This window comes from Chenopodium album, chromosome 4 (assembly GCF_948465745.1).
Source record: "Chenopodium album chromosome 4, dcCheAlbu1.1, whole genome shotgun sequence".
Taxonomy (NCBI): Eukaryota; Viridiplantae; Streptophyta; class Magnoliopsida; order Caryophyllales; family Amaranthaceae; genus Chenopodium; species Chenopodium album.
In genome coordinates this window covers 42,263,518-42,275,362 of record NC_137837.1, presented here as the reverse complement: position 1 = coordinate 42,275,362, position 11,845 = coordinate 42,263,518, and the positions used below count along the sequence as shown (strand labels likewise).

The window sequence follows — 11,845 nt, the reverse complement described above, 5'->3', positions numbered from 1 at the left end:
GTTTGTAAGAATTCTTTATTTTTCAATGCAATTTGATGTTTGACTTTGTTATATTGTTTAATTTCTATTGTTTATCTTGAATTTGATTGTTGAAGTTGAATTAAAATGTAGATGATTAGATTGATGATTTCTTTTGTTACGCATTTCAATTTAACCATGATTAGTGAGTAGTTGATTTGCTAGGGAACGTGGTGAAGCATGTTCAGGTTATAATCTAATGCTAATTTGGGGCTTTTGATTGAATTGTTAATGTGATTATATTGGTTAATGAAACTTGTGCACGTGCTTGGTTTGAAAAGGAGCAGCTACCCTTTAGGATCAAGCTAAATTGCCTTCAATGACACGATTATTTGATTTGAGTGATATTATTATAGTTTAATCTCCATTTTTTATTTTCCTATTAGAGTCATTTGTAGAGAAATCTAGCTTGACCCTAGGAAATAGCCTATTGAGTGACTTTAATTTCTTGTTCCTTTATCCCTCGCATCGATTTGTTAATTGGATCCCCCCCCCCAATTAGCAAGATTGTTAGCAATGCATGTGGATCCTAAGTTCCCTGGTGTTTTGATATTGAATTATATTTGATTTTTCATGATTAATTTGATTTCCATTAGTGTAACCAACCCACTATTTAGCCTTCGGAATAACTTAACATCAACCTTAACACTCCCTCCTTCCCTTGGGATTTGACCTAGACTTACCCTATACCCCGGGTTGGTTTAGCTTTATAAATATTGTTTTGGCCGGGAAATATAGCGCCCAACAACCTAGGTTTACCCCTCGTCCCCTCGCTATCAGCTCGCGTGAGAATTGTCAAGAAATAAAGTCAGGAATAACCAAAGAACATGCTTGCAAACAAAATAAAGATAAAAGAGTTACCGAGGTCTGGTGGTGTAGAATCAACTTCTCTACCAAGCATTAGGGCTAATGGGCCAGAGGAATCATCTCTTCAACCGGGTCAAAGGACTCCTGATAGGTGATGGACACCGGTGGAGGCACAAACTTCACAACTACTGCCGCAACCTGTCAAAAAAAAATCTAGGTGAATAAAATCTACTTAGGGGCTTTCAAGAGAATAAATCAAAGACATGAAATGTACCTTCGCCTCCTCTAATATGCATGGTGGTGGAGCCAAACGAGGAAAAAGACTCTCGCCATAACTCTGGTTTGGATTGCTTTAACGCTGCCAATCCATAGCAGTTGGATATCTACTTATATGGACTCTCATGTTTGTCTGGTCCAACATATGACGTGGGAGATAAGCAGGATCAACAAAGGACTTTGAAGAGTGTTGAATGGCAACTCTCTCACCCAGATATGCCACAACGTCGTACATCCCCTGAAAATTGAGATGTTAAGCTGTATACTAGACAACCCGTCTAGGAAGGTTAAAATCGGCCCATGGCCAAAATTAAAACTCAAGCCCCTACAAAATGAATACCCATGAGATAGGATCCTACTGAAGAGCAAAAAACAAAAGTGTTAAGCAAAGCATATGGAGAGAATCAACTTTCGAACATGGTAGAAAATTGCAATTCCCCACCGGTTCAAAACCCCCCTATGCCACCGGTTTTGAACCGCTGGGCATTTGGGGGGTGGCAATAATCCAATAAAAAGCCACCGGTTCAAAACCGGTGGCAAAAACAAGAATTGCCACCGGTTAATCGGTGGCAATATATATTTTTGCCACCGGTTACCCGGTGGCAATAACCCTCCCCGCTTCTTTTTAAGGGGTTATTGGCACCGGTTCTATTCAAAACCGGTGGCAATAATGGTCCAAAAAAATAAAAAAAATAAAAAAAAATTTTTGCATTTTTTTCACTTAAATTGATATATAAACAATAACATATGTATAAACTCACATATTTTCATAAAAAAAGCTGGAATATTACAATTTTTGTCCCAAAAAAAAAAATACACACAAAAAGTAAAATATGCAAGCTGCACAGTTGCAGAACAATTGCATAAAAGATTAAACAGCAAAACTGGGGCATAAAAATAGCAGAACAGCTGCACTGAATCATCTTTGTTTCCTCACGAGATGGCCACCTTAAAGTTATTCAGCTGATTGCTTGGTGTAAAAGCGCATGGCAACAATAAACACCAAGATGAGGAGGGGGACTAGTAACCAAAGGATCTTGATAGCAATCAGAAGCTACAATAGCTATCCACATCAATTTTTCCCTCAGGCGACAAAACAATCTGCATTCACTCCACAATAAAACCACAAGAGCCAATTAAGGAAAATTCCTCCCTGAGTCCTTTAACAAATCTATAGAAGCACCAAATTATAAATCACACTGATTACAGTACTAGAGTACTAGCACCTCTACAATAAATTTACACCAGTATGAGTTACTTTGCCTAAAAATTCTCGGCTACATGATAGGACATGGTACAAATCTATACACAACTACAGAGGGTTGGGGAAAAAAGCTTCCCAAAAAATTCTTGATTTTTTTGGTGTCAAACGTTTTGATATAGCTGTTAAAAAATTTGATTAGAATTCTAGCCACTCACAATGAAACTAAGCATATATAGATTTAGTCAAATGGCAGCCAAATCAGAAATTCAAAACCTAAGTGGACAAGCCTGTTCTCTTATATCATAGAAAATGAAATTAATCTATAAACAATATTGATCGGCAAAGGTCAGCTTTGATCAGTAGTTCAGTAAATGCATACGAGAAAAATACAAGAAAATCATCAAAAATCAGTTTTAATCAGTAAGAATAAGATATAACAAGTAACATTCAAGTTTCTCAGTAAAAATACTCTGTTCAAAACATGATTAGCCCTAATTAATGGGATCAAATTCATGACTTCAACCATCAAATTCCTCAAGGCGACTTTATGTAATATAATTGGTTCTGATATTCATCACTACTACAGAGTGACCGCCTGATCAAAGGATAAGAAAAGAAATTAGCAAATGAATCATACCTGATAACTAGCAATTTCCTGGACAGTCGTTGCCAGCTCTTCTTTATTTGTTGTAGACACTTCAGGACTGCCAGTAATATCTTGATCAATGGGGTCAGCCTCATGATTATACCTTAAATACAAAGGAAATTCCCCAATCCAAGCTCCAACACTTGGTTCAAATTTTACTTCTCCATTCCAACCGTAACAATCCTTAATCTTTTTAACAATTGCAGAGCAATAAGCATCCAGCTGTGAAAGGGAAATTAATTTGCTTTAAGATGATATTCCCAAATCTATAACCGCATAAAAACTTTAGATAGGGCCAAAAGAGGAAAGAAGCAGTGAAGCAAAGCTCATAAGAATTATAGACGACGCATGTTGGACAAATACATCAAAACAAGAAAGTTACAACCAATCATGATTAGAAGATAAACTACAAGCATTATAAATTATAAGAAGACAATTATATCTTTAGCTGAGTTGCACCAATGAACTGACTTTTCACAAAAATCTACATATAAGCTTATAAAAATTAAGCTATTTTCAGTCATATACCTCATAATCCTCTTAATTAACCTTGTCATAATTCAGATGATTGCATTTATCTTTTTGTTTTCATTGCACTAATCATAAGCTCTCTATATATAACATCAGAGCAACCACACAACTGAAATATTAAGGAATAAAAAAACTGCTCTTGACAGCACAAGTTCACTCTTCGAAAGCGGGGATAACATATAGTGGAAGCTCATATAAAAGCTATGCATCAAGAGTTATATACTTCCAAACCAACCAGTAAGCTAAACTAACACAATATACAAAACACCAAATCATAAGCCATAATCTTCTACAAGTAAATATAAACATTGATAGCTAAACACATGTCAAGCTCACCCTCCAGCAAAAAATTCAATTCAAAAACATACTATAATCTGAATACTACAAAGTACAATAAAAAACATCATATTACTACTTTTACTCAGGTGCCCAATTTGAACTTTGCAACAATTTATAAGCTAATTATATTTCATAAATGAATTACAAACATCACACAATATCCTAAAAAATTATAAATGAAGATAATTTATGAAGATTATACCTGCACCATCACATCTGAGTTCTTCACAAGCAGAACAACCTTCAACAACAGCATCAACGGGTGAGAAACCTCCATCAACAACTCTCTAATCAGCCCTAACAGCATCCATAAACGGCTAAGTGCTTACCACAATTGGGCATTTCCCATGAGTCCAGATTTCAAAGGAAAATGGAGCATTTGAGCGGATCAGCAGAATCTCACAAATCAAAGAAATAGATGACAGTAATTAAAAATAGTATATAACAATCAAATTTCTAACCCACTAAAACCAAAGATCATATCGAGTCAAGTTTATACCTTCAGTCGTGTCAAGTCGATGAGTCAAGCAACATTATACCTTAGGTCAACCCTAAGATAATTTTAAGCCTTAGGTCAACCCTAAGATGGCTAAAGAGATTGGCAAAGTTCTATAGTCAAAATAAATACAGGTGCAGCAGAATAGGAAGGACCATACTCCAATTCCTGCGCCAGAAATATCTCAGCAACGACAGAGCTCGAAGCCTCTCAGAAAGGTGATTTCGACCTCATGCAGCAATTTCGGGTTCCTTGGTACGCCAGTTAGCCCCTATAAGCAATTTGACATGATTAGTAGTCGGCTCGATTACAATCGTAGTAAGTGATTGACCTGACAAAAGATCGTCTCACTTAGCTTAAGCGCCTAAAACACTGGCTCATTACAATCGGTTTAAAAGCAAGCACTTAAACGACAATATTTCCAAATATGGATTGTTGCGCATTCTTCTTAAACGACAATTTTTCCAAGATTGGATTGTCATCTCAGGCAAAGTTACCAAGCGTGGATTGTTGTGCCCCTTCTTTATTGGCAAGTTTTTCCAAGTTCGGATTGTCATACATTCATCGGCTCGTTGGCAAGTTTTCCGAGATTGGATTGTCATACACCCAGTTCCCTATGGCAAAATTTCCCAAAGGATTGTCGTAGGTCTCTACTCATCATAAATTTCGGCAAAGTTCCTCAACGTGGATTGTCATTCATTTCAGTAAGTGGCAAATTTTCCCGAAGTGGATTGTCGGTCGACTCTTTTTTGCAAATGTTCCAAGACGCGGATTGTCAATAGTGACAATATTTTCCCAAAAGGATTGTCGCATAGCGTTGGGAAATTTCCAAGGTGGATTGCTTTCAAGAGTTATATTCCAAGATGTGGATTGTCGATCGTAGAAAAGTTCTTATGAAAGATTGTTACGAAGCATTGGCAACTTTTCCAAAAATTGGATTTTGGCAAATTTTCCGAGGAGTTGTGTTGGCAACTATTCCCAAAGAAAAGAGGATTGTCATCATAGCAAAAGTACCGACATACTGGTTCACAAGCAGCAAAGCGCCGACGTACTGGCATAGCAGCATTAAGGATAAAAGCAGTGATCTTTTCAAAGACTATCACAGCGGAAATTAGAACATATCTAAAAGAAGCTCTTTGTTTAGAGACGAGTGAACATTGAAATAGCAAGGTGGCGTTCCCTAGATTGTGGAGAGTTGTCACAAACAACTGAGGATTGTTTCAAGAGAAGCAATCTTCGACAGTATTCCCTTGGACGTGGAATGTTATTAATGCGGATGAGGATTGTTTTGAGAGAAATAATCTTCGATAGTATTTCCTTGGATGTGGAATATTATCATAGCGGAAGAAGATCATTTCAGGCAAAGCAATCTTCCAAATTGGAAGCAGTTACAGGCGTAGCGGTTTTCAAGCGGGATGGCATTCTCTAGCTTGTAGAAGGTATCGGCGTTACAAGAGTGATTTAGGATCGCCGAACGTTCAGAATTATTCTCCGTCCCTATCGCTACTTTGACTTTTGTTTTCGAAACTCGCGTTTCTCCAAACTCAGTCAAAGTGGGGGGTTCTGTAGACACCCATTTGTGTCTCCCCAAAACCAAACCCAATGATGAGTACCTTGCACGTCGAATTATAATCGAATGAAGTGAAAGTGTGGAAAGTTTAGTGTTGCGGATAGTTTTAATTTCTTTTCTCTTCTCCCTGTTTTTGAAAACTTATTTTAAGAAAATAGTAAATCCAGTTTGGTTGGTCCATGATAAGGATCCAATAATGGTGTAGTTGGATGGGGTTTGAAAATACCTTTCCAACGATATATTATAAGCCCAATTCCGATGAATATCGAGGAAGTTATGGCCAAAATACTAAACTGGGCCCGATTTGGTTTTTATATGCGACCCAATGATCTAGAGGAGGGCCTATTATTAATTATCATTCCTAAAGCTATTAGGATTGATTATAGTATTTTAGAATACTCTAGAAGGTTCTTTTAAATCCTAATGGAGTTAGGATTGATAATTATGTTTTAAAGAGTTTGAAATTGAATAAAACTACTCCTTTTAAGAATCCTTGTTTTGTACGAAGTGGAATATATTCAGATTTTATTTTTGTGCCTCATAATATTTATCCAAATTTTATATGGTTGGATAGATCTTGAAATTATCTTTCCAATGATATATTATAATATTAAATCCGAGTTATAACGAAAAAGGTATGAATGAGACATGAAACTTTATCCAAAACTGACACCCTTCAACTATTTTGGCCATATCTTTTTATCTACAAAATATTTTAATCTGATTCTAACTGGGTTGGAAAGTAGAATTTTAGAGATTTCCAACGACATATTATATGGCTTATTTGGACTTCCGGATCAAAAGATATAATAAAAAAAAAAACGCGTTAAAAACAGGCTTGGCGCCTGACTCCAGGCATTGGCGCCTAGAACCAGGCCTGGCGCCTGGCGCCAGCCATTGGCACCTGGTGCTAGCCATTGGCGCCTGGCGCCAATGGCCAATGTCTGGCGCCAACCTCGTTTTGCGTGCGCCAAACTCTGTTTTGTTAATTTTATCTTTTTGGCTGATTTTCTCTATAAATAACGTATTAAAAACTCCGTTTTCGATAACCAGATTTCACCAATTCTTATCATGCACCAACTCTCATCAAGATTTTCTTGATTATTCTCTCTCTCTCTCTTTTTCTAAACTATCCTTTTCTCAAATACAAAATTCCGCATTCATTAGATCTAGATTCGAAGTTGCCTTCGCCCTAGACTTGAAAGGTTTAATTTCTGAGGGTTTGGTTCCAAATCTCTATTTCAATTATTTAATTTAATTGTTTTGTTTATTATTTTCCTTGAAGTTACTAACGTGTGTATTTTGTTATTAGAAAGAGGTACGAGGCATCAAAGTAAGTACTTTTATGGTTTTAATTGATATTAATTATGATATAAAAATCATGTTTAAATTGTTATTATGATATTCCTAGTATCATGTCTAGGTTAATTTTAATATTAAATATGATTGCTACGATGCTTCCTATGTTCTTCCTAATATTTATGATTGTTAGTATCATGTTAGGGCTAAAGATTTGATTTTTATTGCTTAGTGACATGCTAGGGCTTGTTATTAATCTTGTTAGTATCATGCCTAGGATCTTGCTATGTTCATTATGCTTTAATATTAACATGAACATGATTATGATTATAATTGTTATAATTTATTATTATTATTATTATTATTATTATTATTATTATTATTATTATTATTATTATTATTATTATTATTATTATTATTATTATTATTATTATTATTATTATTATTTTAATGATGATTATTTTATTTATGATTATTATTATTATTATGATTATTATTGTTGCTTGATTTTTATTGTTATTGCTTGATCACGCCTTTTATGCATGTTTAAAGAGAATTGGTACTTGTAATCACGCTTAATAAGATAATTAATAATCTTGTTTAGGGTTAATTGTGATTATAATTCAAGTGATCGCCAATAATAGTTTGTTTGTGCATTAAATTCAACCAACGTAGATAAACAGGTTTAGGGTTAATCCTATTGATTGCATGTTAATTAAAAAGCGCACATGAATACGATCAGAATAAAGTAGAGGCCTATTATTAGGGCAGGTTCAATCTCTTTTAGGTTGGATTTGTACCTTCATCCCCGAACCCTTATTTGGTTCAAGACCTTATGGAGTTGACGATCTCTTGGATCGTTAAGGGGTGTAACCTTCATCCTATGAACGGTTTACAAGTTCCTAAAAAAACTTGTTGGCGACTCTTTTTCTCTATCTTCTTCCCTTTTGGACGCCACCGTACTTTAGTGTATGATCACAGTGGGGTTCGAGCTAGTGGGATTAAAGCTTGAAATTAATCCCTACACATATATACTTCTCTTTTCAAGAACTTCCCAAAAGACTGACCGAGGCGTATCATAGCAGGCGGATGAAGCCAATTTGGACAACGCATCCGCCTGATTGTTATCCGACCTGGGCACTTGACTCAGACGGAATTCCTCTTTGACTGCCTGATGAGTTGACTTATATTTTCACTCATACTGGCTTACGACCAACTGTGAATCAGAGTAGGCGTCAATTTTAGTTTCCCCTGCTGCCTTACACATGCGAATTCCAGCTAGCAAGGCTTCATATTCCGCCTCGTTATTTGAGGCTTGAAACTTGAACCGCAGTGCATATTCAAATCTGTTCCCCTCAGGGGACTCATATATAATTCCTGCACCGCAGCCGTTATTCGTTGAGCTCCCGTCTACATACACTTTCCAGACCTGATCTATGTTATCCGGAGGTACCGGTCATGTCATTTCAACAATGAAGTCGGCAAACGCCTGGCCTTTCACTGCTTTTCTAGGTTCAAAAGTGATTTCAAGACTTTGCATTTCAATAGCCCATTTTAACATTCTGCCGGATGATTCCAAGGTAGACATTGGCCGCATGAGAGGCTGATCGGTGTAAATAACCACCGGATGAGCCAGAAAATACGTCTTCAATTTCGTGAAGGCCATATACAGAGCAAGGCCAAATTTTTCAACCATGGGGTACCGGAGCTCAGCATTTTTTAGGACATGGCTAATGAAATAGACCGGGAGCTGAATGTCGTCTCTCTCAGAAAGGAGAACAGCACTGAGGGCATGATCTGAGACGACTAGGTACATGTATAACGACTCTTTGGGTAGAAGGCTAACAAGCCTTGGCAAAGAGTGCAAGTGCTCTTTCAGCTTTTAAAAGGCTGCCTCAGCATCGTCCCCCCATTAAATATGGTCTTCTTCCTAATTGCTTGGAAGAAGTAAAGGCATTTGTCACCTGACCGGCTGAGGAACCTCCCCAATGCCGCCAGACAACCGGTTAGTCTTTGCGCTTCCTTGACAGTGCAGGGTGACTTCATGTCAATTACTGCATGTATCTTCTCGGGGTTAGCCTCTATCCCCCTTTGATCAATCAGGAATATGAGAAACTTCCCAGACTTAACACCAAAGACGCATTTCTTAGTATTTAACATAACCTTATGCCGCCTGAGTGTGGTGAAGGTTTCTCGGAGATCAGCAAGGTGATCCGCCTGCTGCTTGGATTTGACTATCATGTCATCAATGTACGCCTCCACATTCCTCCCAATTTGATTAATGAAGACCGTATTAATCATCTGTTGGAATGTAGCCGACGCATTTTTCAAGCCAAACGACATCACAGTGTAACAGAATAACCCCTGATCAGTGACAAAGGTCGTCTTCTCTTGATCTTTCTTCCACAGGGGTATCTGATGGAAGCCGGAGTAGGCATCCATGAAACTCATCAAGGCATGCCCGACTGTCGAATCGACCAGACTGTCGATCTTTGGAAGTGGGTAACTGTCCTTAGGACATGCCTTGTTGAGGTCTGTGTAATCAACACACATACGCCAGGTACCATTTGGCTTCTTTACAAGCACAACATTCGCAACCCAGTAGGGGAAATTACATGGCCGAATGAACCCAGCGTCCAGCAGCTTTTTTACTTCGGCACCTGCCGCCTGAATTCTTTCCTCGCCGTGATTTCTTCTCTTTTGCCGGATGGGCTTCTTTTTAGGATCCACGGTGAGTTTGTGGATAGCAAGATCCAGGCTAACGCCAGGCATCTCTTCCACCTCAAAGGCAAAAATGTCTTTGAATTCCTTCAGGAGGAGGTGCAGATCTGCACCCAATCTAGCATGAGCACCTGTTCCAACCTTAAACGTATGCTCTGGACGGCTGTCGTCCAGAGGTATGTCAATATGGTTTCCAGCTGGTTGGGGACGGAGCTTCGCTAACCGTTCCCCGGTCAGTGATTGCTATTTTTTCTCCTTCTTCACCTCCACCAGCAGCGGTGCCTTTCTTTTCTTTCCGGCTGCTGATGGGGCTGGGGCTGGGTCGGCATCCTTGACATTGTCAAGGTCTATTGGTTCCTGCCCCTGACTGTCAAGAGCCACAATATCTTTGACGACTGAGAGGTAGCATTCCCCGGCCGTCTTCTGATCCCCATTCAAGGAACCAACAGAGCCGTCATCCCTCTCATACTTGATGAGCATGAGAGAAGGGATGATTACAGCCTTGGCTTCGTTGAGGGTGGGCCGGCCCAGAATAATGTTATAGGTGGTCAACTCCTCAACGACCAAGAACTTGACGACCATGTGTCGTCCTTTTCCTTTCTCACCCAGCCGGATTGGTAAATCAACCCTTCCTACCGGTAAACCATCCCACCCCCAAAGCCAACCAAGGGGTGAGTAACCGGATGCATGCTGCTGACGTTGTATTTCAACTTTTGCAGGCACCAGAGAATGATGATGTCTGACGAGCTGCCGGTGTCAATAAGGATTCGTCCAACCAACTGGTTGGCAACCTTACATTTAATGACAATTGGATCGTCATGCGGACGACGAACACTGCCCCTGTCCTTCTTAGTGATTAAAACGTCTGGGAAGGTGGAGCTGGCGGACGCCTTCTTGTCATCATCTTTGTCCATCTTTCGAAGATGGCTCTTGGTGCCCCGGATGGTAGGGCCACCGCATGAGAACCCGCCTGCTATGGTGTAGACTGACTCCTTATCAGTGTTCGAACTACTAGCAGGCTGGGGTGTCTTAGACGACTGCCCCGGGTTCTTCTTATTAGTCCCTTTGGACTTGGAGATATAGGACTTTAACATCCCTTTGTCAGCCAGACGGTCCAACGCCCGTTGAAGGCTGAAGTAGTCGTTGGTGTCATGGCCAACTTCCTCATGGTATTGGCAGAATTTATTTTTGTTCCTTGATTGAATGGAACTTTTCATTGGATTCGGCTTCTCTAGGGACAGCCGATCCTTGATCTCCATGAAGATGGTGTTGCAGTCCTTGTTAAACTCGTACTTAGGAACGTACGGTTTAAATTCTTTCTTCTTCTTCTAGGACGGCTGGTCAGAATCACTAACCGCCAAGATTTCTTTTCTTTTCTTGCTCTCTTCTTTCTTCTTGGTCGGCTGAGCAGGCCGGTTTTCTTTCTGCTTGTTAGACTTCTTAGAGTCCGACTGGTTACTAGGCGAGCAGAGGTCAGTTGCTTGAATATACCTTTCCGCCTCCCTCAAGGCCGCCTGTAAAGTGAAAGCTCCTTTTCTGACTAGGTCGAACTTAAAAGTCGACCCGTCTCTCAGACCCTTGAAGAAGTCTGTAAAAGCCACCTTGTCAGACAGTCCTTGGATCTGGATTCTGATCAGATTGAACCGCCTGACATAGGAGCGCAGTCCTTCTCTCTCTCCCTACTTAATGGTGCTCAAGTCAAGACTTGTTTTCTTCGTAGGGATGTTCATTGAGAAGTTGGAAGCAAACAGAAAGGCAAGCTTCCTGAAATTATCATGGACCCGGCTGGCAGGTTGCCAAACCATTGTTGGGCAATGCCCTTTAATGTAGCCGGGAAGCATCGACAACAAGTGACATCATCCAACCCTTGCAAGTACATGAGGTTGGTGTATGCCATGAGGTGATCTTCCGGGTTGGTGGTACCATCATAAGTACCTA

The 11,845-nt window shown here is 39.3% G+C and overlaps 1 protein-coding gene across 1 annotated transcript; it reads right to left on the bottom strand.

Annotated features, from left to right (window-relative positions):
• Positions 1-1,882: 1,882 nt before the first annotated feature.
• On the bottom strand, positions 1,883-4,277 carry LOC145626950 (uncharacterized). Its single transcript, XM_081679389.1, has 3 exons — positions 4,024-4,277; positions 2,943-3,173; positions 1,883-2,202 (listed from the first exon to the last, which is right to left on the bottom strand). Exons 1-3 carry the CDS (start codon positions 4,126-4,128, stop codon positions 2,149-2,151), a joined length of 390 nt encoding a protein of 129 aa, XP_081535515.1. The 5' UTR covers positions 4,129-4,277; the 3' UTR covers positions 1,883-2,148.
• Between the last annotated feature and the right edge of the window lie 7,568 nt (positions 4,278-11,845).